At 44.1% G+C, this 21,732-nt stretch overlaps 1 protein-coding gene across 1 annotated transcript; it reads left to right on the top strand.

Moving 5' to 3' along the window:
* Positions 1 to 370: 370 nt before the first annotated feature.
* On the top strand, positions 371 to 16,614 carry LOC146549958 (extracellular matrix protein 2). The gene is made up of 11 exons (XM_085259909.1): positions 371 to 921; positions 1,090 to 1,244; positions 1,716 to 1,955; positions 2,047 to 2,166; positions 2,246 to 2,342; positions 2,597 to 2,712; positions 4,205 to 4,337; positions 4,458 to 4,615; positions 4,787 to 4,926; positions 15,554 to 15,880; positions 16,184 to 16,614. The coding sequence occupies exons 1-11, from the start codon at positions 729 to 731 to the stop codon at positions 16,347 to 16,349; spliced, it is 1,845 nt and encodes a 614-aa protein (XP_085116035.1). The 5' UTR covers positions 371 to 728; the 3' UTR covers positions 16,350 to 16,614.
* Positions 16,615 to 21,732: the final 5,118 nt, after the last annotated feature.

The raw sequence follows: 21,732 nt of genomic DNA, 5'->3' as shown, positions 1-21,732 counted from the left end.
TTGACTTCAGACATAGATGCTGGCGGAGGTTTGCCAAACAAGGTTGCCTCCGACTGGGACTGTGTACCAACCGTCTGCTCTTGGACAAGGTCTGCTGTACTCATACTAACATTCTGATGCCCTCCAGAAAAAGCACAAAAGTGACAGCGGTTTACAAAAACACATTTGTCAAATCACAACAGAATGTACGACTAAAATCTATCACCAGTGTGCAAAACTTACTGCACTCCAGTATCACCCCCCGCCGTCCTGTCAGCGTCTCTCCTCCAGGAGAGAGAAAAAAGCTGTTCCACGTAATGTTCGCAGACAGTTATGAAGTGGAGACGAGGAGGAGCAGGGTGTGTCTGTATTTCACGGTACAACAATCGAGGCTCTTTATTAACACTGAGAGAATTTATTTTTTTACCTCTCCGCCTGCTGGATGTCCCTTCACGCTTTCTCTCTCTTTCTTCATTTTAACATTTACTCTGAGCAGCGAGCGCGTGCAATATGTTTGACCACTGCTTCAAGGTGACTCAGAACAGAAGGGAAACCACAGCGTTTACTCTGCATTCATAAAGCTCCAGGGTTTACTGAAGAACTGTCTGCTTGTCTGTAAGTAGACTTCTAACCATCTGCGCTTCCTGCTCTGATGCTTCTTCTTGGCTTCAGCTCTGAGGATTAGAAATTAAACCCTTTGGGCTTCTCTGCATTTGAAAAAAGCTTGATTTGAGTATAAATATACAGCAATGCAAATGCCATGGACGTGGATCGTGTTCATCTGTCTGAGTGGAATAGTTTCCTCAGAACAAAACTTGGACTCTTGGCATGACGTGGATGCATTAATGGAAGTCTCCGCTGAGATATCCGAACTAGAAATAGCACCCGTTCCTTCGCCAAGGGTCGACGCAGGGGTGACAGTGTCGGGTGCACACACTGCTGGTAAGTTTTTAAAGTCTGCCCACTTTTGTCTGCACGCTCTTGGTTAATAAACACTTAATAACTGAGAATTTTAACCTATTTTGCGCACAGAGGATTAAAAATCGAACAGTGTATTCCTTCATGACTGCATTTTTGGTTTGATTTATGTTTTCTGTTACCCTGGTGAAGAAGAGAGTGAGGATGAGCATCTCCAAGCAAATGCTGAGAAAGTGATCAAGCAGGAAAAACATGGCTCTGGAAACCTGGAGGCGATCAGAAGAAGGAGAAGTGCCTGGGGGAAGAGGAAGCATGCAGCCACAGTGGAGTCCATCGCATATAGAATAGTATGATGAGACACACAATCATATTACACCATCTTTTAGGTCATGTCGCCGTCCTGTCTGTCAGCTTTTGCAATCAGATTTTATGATCTGAATTGTTGTGCCGAACACATTTTGCTTTTCCAAGATAAGCTCTAAAAATTCCCTAAAGGCTCCTCTTCTTCATGTGTTTCTTTTATCTGCCTATTTATTCATTTCTATTCGTGTTGTTTCAGTTATCAGAGTATATGTGTAGTACGACAATGTCTAAGCTGACAGGCGGGGGGGAAGGAAGGCAGTAGAAAATAGGAGTGAACATATAACAAAAGGATAGAGCACAAACAGAAAAGCACGGTGTACTGGCAACTGGTGCACCTGTCAGAAACAAAACAAAAAGAAGAAACATGCAGCACCTGTAACACACAGTCCTTATGTGAGACTTGTCTCTGTTTCCAGTAATTAATTCCAGTAATGGTCTCCTGCTACTTTCTGTAGGCGGGTTTGGGGCGACCCGTTGGCGGCTGGAGAAAGCCTGGAAAAGGAGGGGAGGACAGCAACGCTCTTATGGCTGCACTCAGGGAACTCCACGCTGAGAAGAAAAGGCTGATGGATCTCAGGAAAGCACGAGAGGAGGAGGATGATGAGGAGGAGGACGATGACGATGAAGACGACGATGAAGACGACGATGAAGACGACGACGATGATGATGAAGAGGAGGAAGAAGAAGAAGAAGAGGTTATAGTTTGTAATATTAGTTATCTTTTTTAACTTGTCTTATTTACTTACTGATTTGCTGGGTAATTAAATGTTGTTCTTTTCTTCCAAGGAGGAAGAAGAAGAAGAGGAAGAGGAGGAGGAGGAAGAAGAAGAAGAAGCAGAGGAAGAAGAAGAAGAAGAAGAAGCAGAGGAAGAACCGACTGAGTCGCCCAGCAATCAAACAGAAACGGTTTCTAACTTTATAGAGTTGCCTGTTACATATTACATAATTTCCTTGGGCATTAATAAAGTTTTCTGATTCTATTAAGTGTCAGAGCACTGAGAGAGAGATCAGCTGCAGGGGCATCGGCATTACTCACCTGCCAAGCTTCCAAAACCTTGAAGCCACGAAGGTGGATTTAGCAGGTATGTGTATATCTACAGCTGTAGTCAAAGAAAGCACCCAACAGAAATTTCACAGATTAAAAAAAGAAAAAAGAGCAAACACAAGAGCTCAGGAAGCCCAGCCATCATTAGTGAGCCATCGATGCCCATATTTTTGTAAACAGTGTTATCCTGGATTTACCACTGGAATACATTACGACGTGGATTATTATGCTGCCAGCTAGTGAATCATCAAATTGAAAATTGAAGTGTCATGTGACTGACTTTATGTTCAGAGAACAACATCAGGATCATCACGGCACGAGCTTTCTCAGGCCTCCTGAACCTGGACATGCTGGACCTGAGTCGAAACATACTGGATGATGAATCGTTCAGCCAAAACCCACTTTCTGTGAGTAACACTGCTCTCGCTGCATCTTTTAAAATTACTCACAAGTGACATATTTTTATCCCTTTATTTATCTATTTATATAAAAAGTGAAAAAGTAAAGTAAAACCAGTAAAGGGTGGTGGTTACTCTGACTTAAATCTACTGCTCTTGTACTGAGGTTTGTGTCCCAGTGAGTAATATATAGTAATATGTGTGTAATACCAGTGTGAAAATCCACCACAAACCAAGGCTGTCCAACACCGTTTGACTGCAGAGTTTCTCCCACTCGTCTTACAACTGCAGTTGGAGACTTGCACTTCCAGTTCTGCCTGCACTCAATGAGTTTTCTAACTATATATTTTTAACTGCACTTTATGTCTGTTGGGTGTTTTCTAGAAAATATTTACTGTCATGAAATATCAAGTATTATTTATCCAGACTGGGAATGGAAAAAACAAACAAGTGTCACTGACAGTGACTGAACTCTGTTAGAAAAGTCAGTGTTGCTTCTCTCATTGTCTGCTGGCCAAAGAAAGAAGTGATAAAATAATTTACAGCAGACAACAACAACAACATTTAATATACCGCCAGACTGTAGTTTACCTTCGTAATGAGACAGAAAGTTTGTATTCACTGTCAGTTCGAGCCACAAATAATATTCTGGGAAGAACTATTTGGTGTGTTTAAACAGCACCAGCAGAGACAAACACACATATCAACAAAAAACCCAAAAAACTTTACGCCTCGAGGCCTGAAACTGAACCCTGTTTGACTTTCCTTTGACGTGGACGTGTTGAACTGCTCTGACATTATCCTTAGTAGCTCCGTCTTCACTCTTACAGAGAGTCCTCCGCCTGTCAGTACTTTTCTGACTTACAAGCACATTTTATGGGTCACTTTGCATCTAGTTAAAATAAAAAGCAGGCTATGTCCTGTATCATTACGGTAATAAAAGAGCACTGAAAATGCATTAACTAATCCGTCTAAGAATAACCTCTGACCACAGGCCACACCGAGGGAGCCTACCACACTCTGACCAATCATTACACACTGCCACTGCTATACTGTCACGGTATTGGCTGAAAGAACCTGCTGGAAAAAAGCTGCAGCCAATGATGTGGGGAATATGAGGAAATTATTTTTAGAAGAATATTCTTCTTCAGTTTCTGCTCACATCCCTGTAATGACAGGGGATTGATGGACTGGCTGGAGGGATGCTGCGAAGTCCTGTCCACTGCTTTTATTCACCCATCAAAACCACAGCAGCTTTCACTGAAGAGCCACCCGGAGTGGCTTTGCTAAAAATATGAGAGGACAGATCACATGAATGGAAGAGATGCACAAATGTGACATTCTTTCATTTGGTGTGTTTCTGTGAGCTCTGTGATTAAATCCCAATTGGCAAGCAGGGATGGGAAATTACGGACTTGGAGACAAGTATCTATTTAGTGTATTTTATCATCCCAGTTTTGCTCAACACCTATTTATTTGTGCTGCATTTCATTTCATGCAGAACCTGACCTCTCTGAGGAAGCTGGATCTGGATGACAACCGCATCACCGTGATCCCGACGCTGCCTTCATCTCTGGAGGAGCTCAAAATCAAAAACAATAAGCTGAGTGGACTCACACCGCACTGCTTCAAAGGTACACATCGTGTGTGTGTGTGTGTGTGTGTGTGTGTGTGTGTGTGTGCGTGTGTGTGTGAACACAGTCATGTGTAAAAATTATAACAGGTGTAACATCATAGGTATTATTTCCTAATAGGTTTGATGAATCTCCTGAAGCTAGAGCTGGGAGGAAATGCTCTTCACAAAGCCAGTGTGTCCCCTCCAGCTTTTAGGCCGCTACAGAGACTTCTTGACCTCCAGCTGAGCAACAATCACTTCCGGTCGCTACCACTGAACCTTCCTCCCTCTCTTCAGGTGCACATGTACCACATTTTCGAGTCATTTTTTCCTCTTTCTCTCACTGCTTGGAGTTAGACACTCTCGGACACTGTTTGCATATTCACTGATTGTTTTCATTTTAAACTGTCACATTTCTGTCTCCTGTATCACACCTCAGCATCTGTCTCTGTCTTCCTCATTCTGTAGACGCTGCAAATGAATGAAAATCTAATTGAGGAGCTGACAGAGGAAGCGCTGAGGGGCTGCATTCATTTGAGAGTGCTCGAACTCAGGCACAACCGTCTGCATGAGCAAGACATCGCTACCCATGCATGGACGCGTCTTAAGTATGTCCATCCATCCATCCAACCCAATGTTATGTAGTTCCTTCATCAGCCACCAGAGGGCAGCCTGGTGTCGCTTAGGAATCTGAAGACGCAGCTGTCATTTGTTCAAGTTCAAAACACTTTTCACTTTATTCTTGTGGCCACTAAAAGATATGAAACAACAAATTTCCATTAAACGATGAGATTTTTTTAAACAGGCAGTAATTTAGTATCACAGTAAAGTAAATCATCGATGTTTAAAGCTGATGCCTTCTTTCAAAAATGACTGAATTAAAATGACAACACATTTGGAGTGTTGGACATCAGCTTCAGTACGTGTTTTCTCAGCAGACATTTAGACTGATTTACACAAAGCCAGACAGTTTTCTCATTTCTTCTTCTGCTTCTCTCTCAGCCTTCCTCACACAGACAAACACATGTATGCTCACATATCACACACATTTTGACAGCTGACCTTGTGTACTTGGATGAGCAGGCGTGTGAGCGAGGGCTTGAGGCAACTGTGTGCATCTGTATGTGTGTATTTGTGTTTGTGTGTGTGCTGTTTAAATATAGTGAATTCCAGTGGGTTTTTCTTTTTTTTTTTGCTCCTTAGGATCCTTGCGAACCAAAGTGGGAGCCTCAGGGAAAACTGAGGAAATAGAGAATGCAAAAGAGAGTTGCAGGAAAGTGAAGCTGTGGAGATTTTGTATATAGGGCACAAAGCAGAAGCATTAACTTGAGAAGATGCAGTCTGGGAAAACTTTAGGAAGTGATGAACTCTTGTAATCTTCTAGATGCAAAGCAGACTCCAGGACAGGAAGATGGAGTTCACTGGAGGAAATTCGAACAGACTGTCCTGAGTCTTCATGAGACTTGTTTCTGATGCCTGACACGTTGACCTCATTAGTCGTGAGAGCATCAACTTCCCATCGAGTCTGCAGGCTTAGTAGCTGGGCCTTCATTTTAAGGCTTCTGCATAGACACCAGACAGTGAATAAACTCAGCTTGACCTAAACTCCGCTTATACAGCAGGAGACAATAAGTAAGGTCGCTAACAAGATCAGAACCCTCCCTTCCAGCTGATTGTCTACAGACCTTTAATAGCATATCATCATGTGGTCCTACTGAGGCACGTTAAGAAACAGAAAGTGCCTGAAAAAGCTGAGAAAACAAAGATCAAAAGTGAATTGCTTAATGTGAACAGAACTGCAGTTGGCTGGGTCTAGTTCGCAGGGTGCTTCTGTTTCGTGTCACAGTGTTGCTTTGCTTCTAGCTCGGTGATCGAGGTATGAGTGGGGAGAACGAGGTAACAGGGAGCTGGGATCTTTCTCAGGCAGACTGGGCTCACTTACCTCATTATGTATTTAAATAACGTGTAATGAAAACAGAACATTTCCAGAGCCTGTGAAATGTCTCTGACTCATTTGGGATAACCCCCCCCCCCCCCCCCCCCCCCCCATATGCATTACTTCCCCCTCATCAGTCTACACAATAATAGCAACGGTTAATCTTATTTTAAAAGAACTGAAATATCCAGTATACTAAAGTATTCAGACACATCCTTCTTTTAATGATCCTTCAGATTCTACAAGTACAATCTTTCATTGCATATTGGATTCACTGGACTTAATCTAAAAGCTCTGACACTTGATGTTGTATGTAAGAGTAAAAACCAGCGTGAGATGTTGAGAAAATTGCCTGTTAAGGACAAAGACGTGATTATGTCCATGCATAAGCTGAGGGAGAATACGGAAACATATCTGTAGCAGTCTCGGTGTCCAGGAGTAAACAGGGATTACTCAGTTTGGGGAGATTTGTAAGATTTAGAGATGGGTCAAGTTCTTAGAAGGACAATCATTAATGTAGGTATCCACACAAATGGCTGCACAGTTTGCCAAAAAGCGCCTGAATGGCTTGGATACCTGGTTTCCACTGATTCGTTCTTGGCTCAGCGCCTCTCTGGAGACAGCGCTGTAGTGCTTTCTGAGAACAAGCTTACATTTCAGCAGGTTTGAGATTTTCTTTCTTTTCTGTGGGAAACAAATGTGCTGACTGCGTCAGCAGATCAGCTTTGAAGTTGCTGTGGTGGCCTCTCCTATACTGGTTTGGGCCCAGCAATTTTGTGATTCTGTCTCTCTGTCACTTTTTTTTCTTTGGTGGGAATGCTACCACGTCTGAATGGGTTCTGTCATTGCCACGGTGGAAGAGGTATTAGAGCATGACATGCAAAATCCTCTGAAACAAAGATTCATAATTCAGTTCATAGTTCCCAGGGTCGTGTGCATGATTGAAACCAGGCACTAAGAAGCGATTAACACCATCGCTACAGTCCAACGCAGTGGTGGCACGATCCTGTTGTGGGATTTCCTGGTACATGGACACTGATGGACGCACAAAACCATTTTAATAGAGCTCAGGTTCTCAAACTGGGCTAAGGATTACATTCAATAAGTCAGAAATCTAAAGCATCACTGAGAAGGCTGTTTTGGGAAAACTTGGTAAAAAACCAGAAGTGTACAAAGTGGTGTTGTCCTCATAAACAAAAAGGATGTGTATCGGATCTACTTTGTGTGTTTCAGGATGAAAATCAAATGATTGCTCCAGTTAAAAGAACATGAATGCATTACTCGTTTTTCACGAGGTGATGTAGCTAGAGTTATGTAACCTTTAGCTAAGCGATGCATCGGAATACGTCTTCCAACTCCAACAACTGTGCCTTCCTTTGTTTGTTATGTAACGAAGCTGCGCTGGCATACAATTAATGCTGTTGCACAAGCAGTTAGATTTGACTCTTATCAGGCACAATGAGCAGCCTGTTCAAAAACACAGCTGCACAACTAAAACAGACACACACATGCACACACACCTGACACCTGCCTGTGTCAGTGCCTGATCTCAAACCAGAGCATTTTCTCATTTGCGACACTACGCCCAAATGATCATATTTCATTGATAAAGTCTTGCAGACTGTAGTTTATGCTGTCAAACATTTACAGAAAAATGACGGATTGTGTAATAATGGCTTTGTTTTATTGCGTGCTCTGCAGTTTGACTTAACACTCTTGTAAAAGGATCATCGACTTAAAAATACCCAGTAACAGCCACTCCAACTCCGTTAGATAATAACTGACAGAAGAGCCGAGTATTTTTTTAATTTGGTTTGTGCTGAAACAGATGGCTGTTACGGCACATCAGATGTTATTTTTCTCCATTATTTTTTTTATTATTTGTGTCATTTTGCACAGAGAAGCTGTCATGGGAGATCTGTGTATATTTATCGTCGCTGCAGGCTTAGACGGATCGCATGGAGGTGCAGGTTCAGTGATCATCACACCAAAGATGTGTGTGTCGCATCGTGACGTGTCTCAGCCTGATACGACTTGTATCAAAAGCCCTTTTCCTGTTTGGCCCGGCGCAAATTGGTTTCGTAATGAGCTTATATAAACTGGGAAACAAACACGGCGCACACACTCTGTACGTGCACACACTCTGTACGCGCACACACTCTGTACGTGCACACCGGCTAAAATATGACGCTAACATCAAGTGAAGACCGCTGGGTTTCATTTAAGTGATCTTCAGTTCACATTTAACGGTTTCCTGCGTGGTTGCAAACACGTAACATTTAGCAAGTGTAAAAACTCACTTTAGATAAAAGACTGTGCTGCGGACCTGGCGGACGTCTTCACCTCTATATATAACACCTCGTTGTCCTGTTCACTGGTACCATCCTGTTTCAAAGCAGCAACCATCGTTCCCATCCCAAAACAGTCAAATGTCACATGTCTGAACGATTTCAGACCTGTGGCACTCACCCCCATTCCCGCCAAATGCCTGGAGAGACTGGTCATTAAACACATCAGAGCTGCTTTTCCACCATCCCTGGACTCGCACCAGTTTGCATACAGGATGCGATCGCCACAGTGCTGCACACATTACTGAAGCACCTGGAACACAGGAACACCTATGCACGGCTCCTCTTTGTAGACTACAGCTCGGCTTTTAATACCATCCGGCCATACAAACTCCGTCCCAAACTCCACCAACTGGGACTTAACTCCTCTCTGTGCAACTGGATTGTGGACTTCCTCACTAACCGTAGACAGAGTGTCAGAGTGGGTAAGAACACCTCTTCCACCCTTGTGGTCAACACCGGTGCCCCTGTGGAGGCTGTGGAGGAGCTTCGCACGTGTTTGGAGACCACAGACTGGGACACAATGAAGGCTGCTTCTAACAGCTTGGACGAGTTTACGGACACTGTCACCTCCTATATCCACTTCTGTGAGGACAGCATTGTGCCATCACGCACCAGGGTGAGTTATAACAATGACAAACCCTGGTTTACTCCTAAACTCAAAAAGCTGTGGCTGGAAAAGAGTAAGGCGTTCAGAAGCGGAGACAGGGACTGCTACAGAGAGGCCAAGTACAGGTTCACTAAAGAAGTGGACATTGCTAAACATCAGCACTCTGAGAAGATGCAGCAGCAGATCTCAGAGAATGACTCGGCCTCTGTGTGGAAAGGTTTTAGGAATATCACCAACTACAAGCCTAAAACCGCCCACTCCACTGATGACTTGCTCTTGGCCAACACCCTTAACGACTTCTACTGCCGTTTAGACGAGCCATCAGGCAGCCTTCACACCTCCAACGGCCCCAACAATAGAGGCACTTTGGACACTCATTCCCCCACCTCTCCCCCCTCCATAGAGCCATCACCACCTTCAAACTGTTCACCTGCAACACCCCCCTCCTCACCCCACACAAAAGAGGATTTCACACCACCTCCTCCCACCACAACTCTTCATATTCATGAAGCAGATGTGAGGAAGCAGTTTAGGAGTCTGAATGCTCGGAAAGCTCCCGGCCCAGACGGTGTGTCTCCTGCCACCCTCAGACACTGTGCAAACGAGCTGGCCCCAGTGTTTTCTGGCATCTTCAACTCCTCACTGCAGGCCTGTCATGTGCCCGCCTGCTTCAAGTCCTCCACCATAATCCCTGTCCCCAAGAAACCTAGGATCACTGGACTAAATGACTACAGACCCGTGGCTCTGACATCTGTGGTCATGAAGTCATTTGAGCGCCTAGTTCTCTCCCATCTCAGGACCCTCACGGCCCCCCTCCTGGACCCCCTGCAGTTTGCATATAGAGCCAACAGGTCTGTAGACGACGCCATCAACATGGCCCTACACTTCATCCTGCAGCATCTGGACTCCCCAGGAACCTACGCCAGGATCCTGTTTGTGGACTTCAGCTCTGCCTTCAACACCATCCTTCCAGACCATCTCCGAGGCAAGCTTTCCCAGATGAATGTGCCTGATCCCATCTGCCGGTGGATCACTGACTTCCTGACGGACAGGAAGCAGCACGTGAGGCTGGGAAAGAATGTCTCGGACTCCCGGACCATCAGCACCGGCTCCCCTCAGGGCTGTGTTCTTTCTCCTCTGCTCTTCTCCCTGTACACCAACTGCTGCACCTCCACCCACCAGTCTGTCAAGCTAATCAAGTTTGCAGATGACACCCCCGTCATTGGGCTCATCTCTGACGGGGACGAGTCTGCCTACAGGAGGGAGGTTGAACGTCTGGTGTCTTGGTGCAGCCACAACAACCTGGTGCTGAATGCCCAGAAGACAGTGGAGATTATTGTGGACTTCAGGAAGCACACAACCCCACTCCCCCCCATCATCCTGACTGACACCCCCATCACCTCTGTGGACTCATTCCGCTTCCTGGGTACCACCATCACCCAGGACCTGAAGTGGGAGCCCACCATCACCTCCGTCATTAAGAAAGCCCAGCAGAGGATGTACTTCCTGAGGCAGCTGAAGAAATTCAACCTGCCAACACGGACGATGATGCAATTCTACACTGCAATCATCGAGTCCATCCTCACCTCCTCCATCACCGTGTGGTACGCTGGAGCCACTATCAGGGACAAACAGAGACTGCAGCGTGTTGTGCGCTCTGCTGAGAAGGTGATTGGCTGCAGACTCCCATCTTTGCAGGACCTGTACACCTCCAGGACACTGCGGCGTGCAGCTCGGATCTCAGCTGACCCTTCTCACCCTGGACACAGTCTGTTTGACCTGCTCCCCTCAGGCAGGAGGCTCCGGTCCATTCGCACCAGAACCTCTCGCCATAAGAACAGTTTCTTCCCCTCTGCTGTTGGACACATGAACAATAACCACATGACTGTCCCCGCCACTAACACATGACCCTACGCTGTGTCACTGCATCATTTCATGTTTGGCACTGATCACCACCTGCACTCATGTATATATCTTTCTACGTAGCACTCATAATTCTTATTCTCATGTATATATCTCATGTATATCTCATGCACATATCTTTCTTTCTACATAGCACTTTAATTCTTATTGTCTGCACTGAAGCACCGCAGCAATTTCCTAATGTTGTAAACCTCAACATCTGGCAATAAACCCATTCTGATTCTGATTCTGATTCTGATTCCTCAGGGGTGTGTTCTGAGCCCTCTGCTATACACTCTCTTCACCCATGACTGTATTTCCTCCTGCGCGTCCAATCTCATTGTTAAGTTTGCAGATGACACTACAGTGCTCGGACTTATATCCAACAATGATGAGACAAACTATAGGACAGAGGTGCAACAACTAGAGTCATGGTGCCACGACAATAACTTGGTCTTAAACACCAAAAAGACCAAGGAGATCATTGTAGATTTCCGGAAGAGGGGTCATAACAACCATCTGCCTCTCTTCATTGGCAGTGAGGCGGTGGAGAGGGTGAGCAGTTTTAAATTCTTGGGGGTAACTGTGACCGAGGACCTGTCCTGGGGCAACCATATCACCTCAGTTGTACGGAAGGCCCAACAGCGCCTCTACTACCTGAGGAGACTGCGGAGCGCACACATTCCCAGATCTCTGATGTTGAACTTCTACAACTGTGCCATCAGCAGCGTTCTGACGTATGGATTTCTAGTGTGGTTCCCCAGCTGCACCAAGGCCGATCAGCAAGCACTCCAGCGGGTGGTGAAAGAAGCTGGCAGAATTATTGGAACAAGTCTGCCAGAGATCAGTAATATCTTCCCCACTCGCTGTCTGAGGAGGGTGCACAGTATCCTGCGGGACCAACATCACCCTGCGCGCCACCTTTTCCATCTGCTGCCCTCAGGGAGAAGGTACAGGTCTATACAGGCCAGAACATCCAGACTGGCCAACAGCCTGTATCCACAGGCTGTGAGGCTCCTGAACTCTCTGCCCCCCTCTCACGGACAATAACCATATCCAACTTCTTAATAGCAATGAACTGGTCTGCATTGGTGCATCATATCTTTATTCTCTTCCCCCTCCTGCCCCCCCCCCCCCTTTCTTAAATAGATAACTATCATATCTGATATCATATCTCACAGTACAATAATATTGAATGGGTTGCATTGTTGTATTTTGTCATGTTTCTCAGGTCTTTGTCTGAATTTCTACGAACATTATTGCTAAGGATTGTCTTATTGCATTGGAGTCACACTGGGTTAAATATGTACACTTGGGTTTTAAGGGGTATTTATTATTTTCTTTTTTTTTTTGGGTTGTATGGAAGCCCCAAACGCAATTTCATTGTTCTTGACAATGACAATAAATAAATAAATACTAAAATACTAGATTTATAGAACGCAAAAAAGTCCAGTTATTTGTTCGAGTAATGCGGTAAATGATTTCAAATATGCTTCTGTGTGCTTTCAGTGGCAGCTGGCAGAGGCTCCAGCCCCTCAGGACCCCAGTTGGAATTAAAAAAAATGATTGGAGGGACTGTTTTCAACAGATCTCACAAATACTTCCAGATATCAGCCAGTGTTAATACATCCAGTGCGCACAAAAGTGCACACGCAGCTTTAATAAGTCCAGAACGTGCCGTCATCCATCGATCGGTGCAGTTTCAAGTCCAGCTGCAGGCGTTCAAGTCTGCTTGGCATAATCACAGAGCCTGGCTTGAATACTTCGACTATTCTGTGTAATCCCGACGCTGTGGTTTCACCGTAAATGGAGCCGTGTGTATCTGTAAGTGCAGTACCCGTTGTAAGCAGACCATCACCCTGAGCAGCTGCAGGACTGGACTACGCTTTGCACAAAACCGAGACAGACTTGATTTTTTTTAATGAAAAAAAGAAAAGCAAAAACATTTGCTTTGGTGTGAATTGTGTGTGTGTGTTGCCTGGAGTAGCTTGTGTGTTGTGTGCTTGTGCATGACTATTTGATCATAGTATGTGCATCTTTTTCTTTTTTGGGTGGGTGAATAGCAATTTCAAATCCATGCATTTGCATCCTCGCTGCACCTCCTTGACGCCCATCTGTGTCTGCCAGCATATTTATTTTCTGTGGATGCGCATAGTTCATGTCATGTTGTGCGTATGAGAGTGTTGTTGTGTTTTTGTGTAGGTGCCAAGCCAACGGGTGGAGGTCTCTGAGAAGAGAGGACTGTGTGTCTCTCCACTCATTAATACCATGTGGTATTTAAACACTGGTGGACTGCTGCTGAGCTTACTGGCAAAGTCTTTGAATACAAATCAGCTGCACACAACTGGTCTAAACTGGTACACAGAAACAAGCATAGTGATGTGTTTTATGGTTTCAAGTGGGAACAGAAATCACTCTTTTTTTATTTATTTAATTTAATAGAAATTCACAGAAAATCGTGCATTTAGCGCCTGCTGGTTTCTTTGTGTGCTCTGTGCTGCTGTGCTTCCCCAGGTTTCTGAAAGTTGTTCTCAGAGATGATGGAGGTGGAGGACGTTCTAATGCAGATTAGATACACAGGCTGTACATGAAAGATTGATGTCACTCATTGGTTTCAAATTGCATTTTGAAGCCTCGACCCTACTGCTGGGCCAGCTGTGTCCCTGAAGTGCACTGGTGCACAGACTACGTTTGTTATTCACCATGTTGGAGAGTCCGTGTCACACATCAGGCTTTATTGTTTGTCAGGTCATTTCATTAAGGATGACAGGCAGCAGGAGATCAAAGACAACAGAGAGGTCAACAGTGAGCTGTGTTGGCACACGTGCCAATCAAAGACACCAGTAAGAGTAATGTGTTATATAATACTGGTGAGGTCTGATCCACTTTTGGAGCCAGCCTTAGGTGGTCCGGACAGGAACTGCAGGTTTTGGCACTTCCACATCCATTTTGCAACCATCTCCACAGATCCCGTGTTTTTCTTTCAGTTGCACCACTGTAGTGTGACCCAGAAATACGTCTGGGCAAATATAAACTATGCTCCTTTTAAAAAAAATCAAAAAAACATCTTTTTGTGTTGCAAACTAATGATGTGAACAGGGACTGGATATATACCATAAAAAGTTTTTATTGCCAGTAAATAAAAGTAACTCTTGGAAAAGACAAACTAACAAATAATGATTAGATCTGCTTTTATGTTATTGTTACCCTTCGAGTACCCTTACATGTGCTGATGCAGTATTTCATCATATGAAATACTGAAAGAGTTTATTTTGGTTCTTCTGTTACTGAATATTTACAGTCGCACCTTAATAGCCGAACCTGTTAGTGGGTCATAGTGTTTATTGTGTGCATTTTATTCTAGAGCATTTCACCGTACGCACAAAATGTGAATATTTTGCACAGCCCGGACAAATCTATGGAAACATGTCTTGGTAATAATCTTGAATTCTGTGCACAGTCTTGAGCAAACCCTGGTTTCTTTATATTTAATAGGAAAAGAGGAAATATGTGCTGTGGTTTATTGAAACAGGTGTAATGTTCAAAAGAAGGAGAGTTGCTGTAAGCTTTCTATTGTAAGCTGATAGTAACAGAAACTGTGAAGCAGACAGCATCAGTCAGACATACGTTGGCCCACATGTGTTCAGCATCCACAAGCCTTCACTGATTGGGCCCCAGTTCCCATCACTCTGTAGTCATTAACTGGCCACCTGAATGTTTTCTGAGCCCTTTTGTTCAGTGATGTCAGTGAATGGAGGAAGAACCGAAAATGAGGTTTTGTCTCCTGCTGTGAGCTGTGCTGTAAACTCAAAACAGCTGTGTAAGACCTTCTAATAAACACTGAATCACAGTGCTGCAGTGCACCCCGAGGACTGCTTTGATAAGTCAGAATTATTATTATTGTCTTTGTCTCAGACCTCAGAAATCTGGTCCCAGCTCTGTGGCTATTCTTTAGGTTTCCCATAAGCCAAACATTTTCTCTATCAGCAATTCTGCCTCAAATTCTCCCCCAAACAGCCATCGTACCCCTCAGGCCCCACTGTTTTATTGGCTGGTGCACCCTGCTATTCCACCACACAGGCCCGCCTCCCTTTCTCCCCAACAGCGCGATGCAGGAGGCCAGAAATGATAAAACATGAGATGAAAGCTGAGATGAAAGGTTTATGAGTCAGTGTGGATGTGGGTCTATTGACATGCTTAATCAGGAAACCTGCAAAACCTAAAACACTTCATCATCACATGCTTCTGCTGAGCAGCTAACCTCAGCATTATCACTAGTAGAAAGGTTGGGAGATCACTGAGATCTTCAGCATGATGCCATAAGTGCTGTGATATCACTGGAAATATGGATCTCCAGGTTGTCTCTGAGCAATTTCAGACTGATTGGACGTTTCTTTGCAAATATGACTGAGATTATTCTATGCACTGTATTTCTTCAGGTCCTTGGAAGCCTTGGATCTATCTCACAACCTGTTCACTTCCGTTCCTCTAAACCTGCCGCGCCCTCTTCGTAATCTGACCCTCCAGCACAACAGCATCAGTCACATCCCAGCCTTCACGTTCCGTCACCTGCGGCCCGGCCTGCGGTGCCTGTGTCTGTCCCACAATGACCTGAGCAACGACGCTATAGAACAGTTCTCTTTTGTTGGATCTTACCGCTCGCTGAGCGAGCTCCTATTGGACCACAATCGCCTCGGAGAAGTTCCTCGCTGCATCCGGCAGTTTAAAAACCTGCAGGTGCTGAGACTGAGCAACAACCAGATCAGGTAGAATTGGATTTTCCATGAAGTCAAATGTGATTTCTATAATGCTGGGATGAGCTTACTGCTTGCTTGTTACCCAATCCTGTCTTAACACCATTAGCTCTGCTGGTTCCATTGAAATGATTCTAAGGAGCTTAACAAAGAACACATTCAATTTCTTATGTAAATGTGTTTCTTATCTTTACATTATATACGGCTTTTAGACTTTAATTTTAAAATAATAAACATTTGAATGTTTGGTTTCTGCGTTATTTCATAGTGAAAATTGTCTGCCTAAATTTCAGTGTGCATATGTTTCAATTATAGGCTGGTGAGGCAGTGGAGCGTGTGCCACCCTCGCAATTCGGGCTCCTTGGCTTCAGTCCACCTCGAAAACAATCTGCTGGAAGTCGAGAAGATTCCCCCAAACGCTTTCTCCTGTCTCACTGACCCTCAGGGCCTTGTTCTACATCCACAGCAGTGGTCTGACTGATAGGACAGACATACGGGAACATTTCTTCTCCCACGTTTGCATCACCCTGTAATGATGCAGTGTTTGCAGAAAAAACATTTTCACCATGTATGTTGCTTAGTAAGCTGCAGCTTTCATTATATCATCTCTAAAGCCATTTTCCTCTCTTTGATCATTTCAGTATGTAATAAAGCAAATATGTTCTTGACATTGTGCTTAAAATAACTAATGTTGTAAAAGTTGCTTTTTATATTGTAACAGATGCATTGCAATCAGAATGCACATAAAGCACAAGTTTTGTCTTTTCATTAAGGGATTTGATACTTTGGGAAACTAAAGCAAAGAAAAGGATTAACCTGTGTCTCTAGCCTGAGGTACTTACAGTAGTCTGAGCTCAACTATTTAATTAGTGGAAGAGGAACTAAAGCAGGATGTTTGGAAGGGCAGAGATGGCGTTTGACCGCTTCATGATCAAACTTTAGCTCCCTGAGAGAAAGTGAGATCTCTGGCAACACAGTGTGAACCTCAGGGGGCCATTAAGAAGAAAAATATAAACATCATACTAGTTTCCTACAACTAGAAACCCTCCAAAATAAACATCCACTAGCCACTCCAGAAATGCTCAGGGTCACTCTGACTGTGAAAGCGGGGCCTCGTTTGGGGTCTCCAAACATGTAGATGATGACGTCAGTCACGGTGTTTCAATAGTTGGAGTGCAAACATGTATGTGTGTGTGTGAGAAGAATGAGGCAGCAGCAGGAGATGAGGAAAAGCTGAGGAACATGTTAAAGCTGAGTGGAGCTCGGGTATAAACGACAGGCTGGCTTTTAAGATACAATACATCCATTGTACTTAGGAAGCCTCTAAGGTGATCAGTGAAACATGAGAATATTCATGGCAGTGAGTTCAATAAGACTCGGCTACAAGGGAGAGAAGAAAGGAGGTTTACAACACGGGGAGAAGATACAGAAGCTGGGATCAGATCGTGTTCAGAGTGCTTTTCCCATCTGGAGCTCTGTTGTTTACTGACAAACTCTGTGTTTCTGTCCCACTCTTAACATCACTTGCTCGTGCCACCTTTTGCGCAGAATAATGCAATCCTGTAAGCATGACATGCAAAAGCACTCCTAAAGAGAACAAAGCAGAGGAAAAGCAGCCACTCTGAGTGTTTTCATTCATCTAATCCCACGTTAATATCTCCATCGTCAAAGCGTAACGTGACATTTCAGGGCGTTTTAAAAGAACGCATGCAAGTGCGAGCAATCAAATGCTGCAGCAGTCTCTTTAATTAGTTAATCCACTCATACTCAGACAAAACACATTTCACAGTATATCACTCAGAGTAATGTGTATAATTAAAACGATAAAACATTGAGTTGTGTTTAGCGCACGAAGTCGTAATTTACGCAGAGTGCGCTTGCTGTGTTGACAAGCTGGCTTAAGGTATAAGGTTTCACCAGAGTGCGGTGTTCCTGCAGCTCTAAATGAAGAACAGAAGGCCCCCTGCAGACGCTACAAACACACTCGAGGGAGGGAGGCGGGGAGCGATCGACACTTAACAGCACAGCGAGTGTATTTGTGTTATTAACGATGGAGCTGATGACAAAGCGAAGCAGGTTATAAAATCCGGTAGACGTACCCTCTGAATATGAGACAGACCCACATATCCTTCTCTATCCTTTCTCCCTGGGCGTGTGAGCACATGCTGGATTTGTGCTCTCAGCCCTGTGCATGTGGTGCAGCCTCCAACCTCCATAATTGTACAGTCATTTTGTAAACAGCATATTACTGTCTAAGAAACTGCACATTCACATTTATAGTGCAGTTCCTGTACTTACAGGCTAAGCCGAAGCTTTGCACAAAAATGAGCGAGCTGTGTCTCTTCCTCTTTTTAACCTTTCCATCTTTGCACAGATGGATTCATCAGTTTTGAATTGAAATCCTTAAACATGCCTCCACAGCCTGTCAGATGGAGTCTTTAGCAAATGTCACGGGCTCACCACTTCACTTCCATGCATGACGCCACATGTGACGTGACTAAACTGTTAAATCAACGCGCTGTCATAGCCAGCAGCTGTCTGCATCCCGTCGAGCTCAGTCTGACCGGCCCTAGAGGGGGGTCGAGCTTTTTGTCTCCCATGTAGCTCTCCATCCTACCCTGAGACGACAGCTTCCTGTGTTTGTTTTTTGATTGGGCGTTGGCGGATGAAGTGCTGGTTGATAAAATAAAAAGGCCCAACACTTACAGAGAAAAACTGCTAAAAGATTCTCTTCCTGACTCGGACTGTGACAACAGAGAAACAGATAACGCGAGGCAAGAAGAGAGAGTATGGATGCAGGGTCTAAAAGTGAGGACACTGTTTTTGCTAGAACTTGAAACTGTGCATTCTCTGCAGGTATAAGCATCACTGAGTAGGAAATTGTTTTTCATTTAGTTAAATCACAGTGTAAAAGAACTAAACAACATATGAGTAAATATCATCCAATGGTGCATAGCCTCGATCATGGCAGTAGCTGTCTAAGAGCTAGTGGGTGTGTTAATCTCTGGAGACACGTTAGATGAACACTTGTATAGAGCAGAAAGAGTTTAATTTAGATGCCAAGCCCTGTAGCTACAGCCCAACACCATAATCAACCGAACCACAGCGAGAGAGACACACAGGCACACAGAAAATTAAAATGCGTGAAGCAGAGGGAAAGAGCACATTTACAAACGGGAGAAAGAGAGGAAGCAGGGAAAGAAGGAATGTCATCTGCAAAGTCCTTTATCAAAACACTGTCCCCTGCCAAAAGCCCCTGCAGGGCACTGATCCGGCCCGCATGCCTTTCCACCACTGTGGATACGACACTGTTAGTGACAAGAGTAGATAACTAAACGTCAGACAGGCAGTGTCAGCTTCTTCTTGAGTTTATATGATGGCAAAAGTGATTTTGTGCTGACAGGCCTGGAGCAGCAGAGCTCATGGATTAATGTCTGTGTGGCAGTCCTTGTGTAATGTCATAAGAGTTCCAAGATCGTGTGGCTCGCCAAACTCACTGCTCCCTCGGTCCGGGTGCTGGCAAATCGGTTAGAAACAACACTTCATCCTGCCAAAATGAAACTTAATAGAAAACTGTGAAAAAGGCCCAAAAGCATATGTTTTATAATCCCAGAACTAAAATATAAACTTTGTCCACTATTGTGGTGCGACTAGCTGCTATCACTAATCAGACGGAAATGGGCCACTGGATGTTTCACAATAAAAGACGGGTTTATTTCACCAGCTGCTGACTGCCAGTGCTTAAAGAATTACATGGAAAGCATCTGCAAGCATAAAGCACAGCTGTAGCTGCTGTACTCCCAGAGAAGGATTAAATGTCCTGGGAGTTTCCCCCTTCTTTAGCAGATATTTATGTAATCTGAAAAAGCATAGGATATACAGTACACAAACGTTTCTATTGTCAGTAAATAAGTATTGTCTTAAAAATCAACTATGATTTATCTTATTGTTACCTTCCAGTGTCCCTTAAAAATGGTGCTATCTCACTGTTTGGGCCACTCAGAGGGCCGGCTTCTTCTCCTGTGGTGCTACAGTATATTTACAGTTGCACTATAATGAAAATGTGTGAGTCTGTGTGTGAGTCTGTTAGAGAGCGACGTGCAAATTTTCTTCCACAGCAATTCAAAAGTGGAATTTCCTGACCTGTTTTGTCACGACAAGCCTCTAGAATAACATCATTGGCACTGTCCATCAACTCATTTTATTCTTATCCAGTTCAGGGCTGCAGGAGCGCTGGAGCCTATCACAGCTACCACAGGGTGAGAGCCGGGGATCACTCCAGTCTGTGGGCTAACACTGAGGAGCACATAAACACACCTACAGCCTATTTAGAGTCACAGTTTTAGCCCAACCCCACTAACTGCATGTTTTTGGGGTGTGGGAGGAACCAGAGTACCTGAACAGGACATGAAATCTCCACACAGAAAGTCCCAGCCACATGATGGATTTGAACTCTGGACCTTCTTGCTGTGAAGCAACACTGTTCCACCATCCTGCCCTAATAGCCATCTTGAAAACTGTATACATATAACGCTGTGCAAAGTCTTGAGCAGCCATTTATATCGTGCTAGGTAAATGTGGAGATAGATGCGCAGACATCTTGAAACAGGAGGAAATGTGAATGGACAAAACAGCATATAAGGCAAAAGCAGAGTTTGTACAGTTCTAACAAGATTATCTTTGGCACGACCGCCTTTATTCTTGACACAACCCTTGTTGTGATTTGGTGCTTCTTTGGATGTTTGCTCCGTTTTGCTTCATTGTAGGTCTAGATGACTCCACGCTGCTTCAGTAAGGTGCGGGCTCGGGGATGTCAGTCCATGGCTGATAGTGTTGCTGTGTGAGAGTTTCTGTCCAGGTATGGTTTTACTGTGCTGGCACAGTGTTAGCATCACTATCGTGCTGAAAAAGGAAGCTGTTGGTAGTCAGAGAAAGCGCTTCCATTTTGGATCCAATCTACTTTTCTGCTTTCATAATTTCATCAATTTTGACAAGATCCCAACACTGCTGGCTGAAATCCAGCCTGTGACATACTATGTTTTATAGACATTCACTTTTGTATCTCTTTCCTCCCCTATAATTAGATTTGAAGCAAAAAAAAATCAAATTTGGATTCATCACTCCATAAGACCCATTGTCACAGATTTTCAGTCCAGTTCTTGTGTAGTTTCATCATTTTTAAGAACACACTGCACCACACTAAGATATGCCAAGTTCTTGGCTAATAGCACTTTGAAAACCACCTTGTTGGTCTGTGTTATCGACATAGATTCAACTAAAGAAATGGAAACAGATGAAACAAATGTGTTCTGCAGCGGGCTGCTAATAACAAAATGTCAGAAGATAAAGGATATGTTAGCTCTTTATAGGCACAGAACTGGTTCATCCTTTACGTTAGGTGCATTTATATGCTTAAATAATTTATAGGTCGGTGTTAAGTGGCCTAACAAACAAAAACAATTCCTCTGATTATGGTCAGTTTCAAGAACTTAACTAAAAATTTGTGAAAAATCCGCCAATGAACTTAAATGCACTTAGGACGTCTTGTAGAGAAACTGCAGAAATATTACTCAAAGCCACTTGAAAGAAATACAAGAAACTGCCTCCTTGGATGCAAAATATAAAGAAATAAGGGTTGGCTCAAGACCTTTCCACAGAACTGGCCGTAAATAAAAAGACCCCTAATTATTCAAAGTTGTGGATGTTATCTGCTGCGGTTTCACTGCAGAAACGATTGCTTGTAATATCACAGCTCTGCTACTTTCAGCCGTTACTGGCAGGCTGCTGAAATACAGCAAGGAAGTAGACCTACTCCCTCCTCTTCCTCCTCCTTCTTCTCCGAAGCTCAGAGCCTGGCTTGTTAA

This window comes from Mchenga conophoros, linkage group LG20, assembly GCF_057382185.1.
Source record: "Mchenga conophoros isolate Kocher_MC1m ecotype Shallow Benthic linkage group LG20, M_conophoros_male_GT1.1, whole genome shotgun sequence".
Classification (NCBI taxonomy): domain Eukaryota; kingdom Metazoa; phylum Chordata; class Actinopteri; order Cichliformes; family Cichlidae; genus Mchenga; species Mchenga conophoros.
This window is presented reverse-complemented; position numbering and strand designations above follow the sequence as displayed.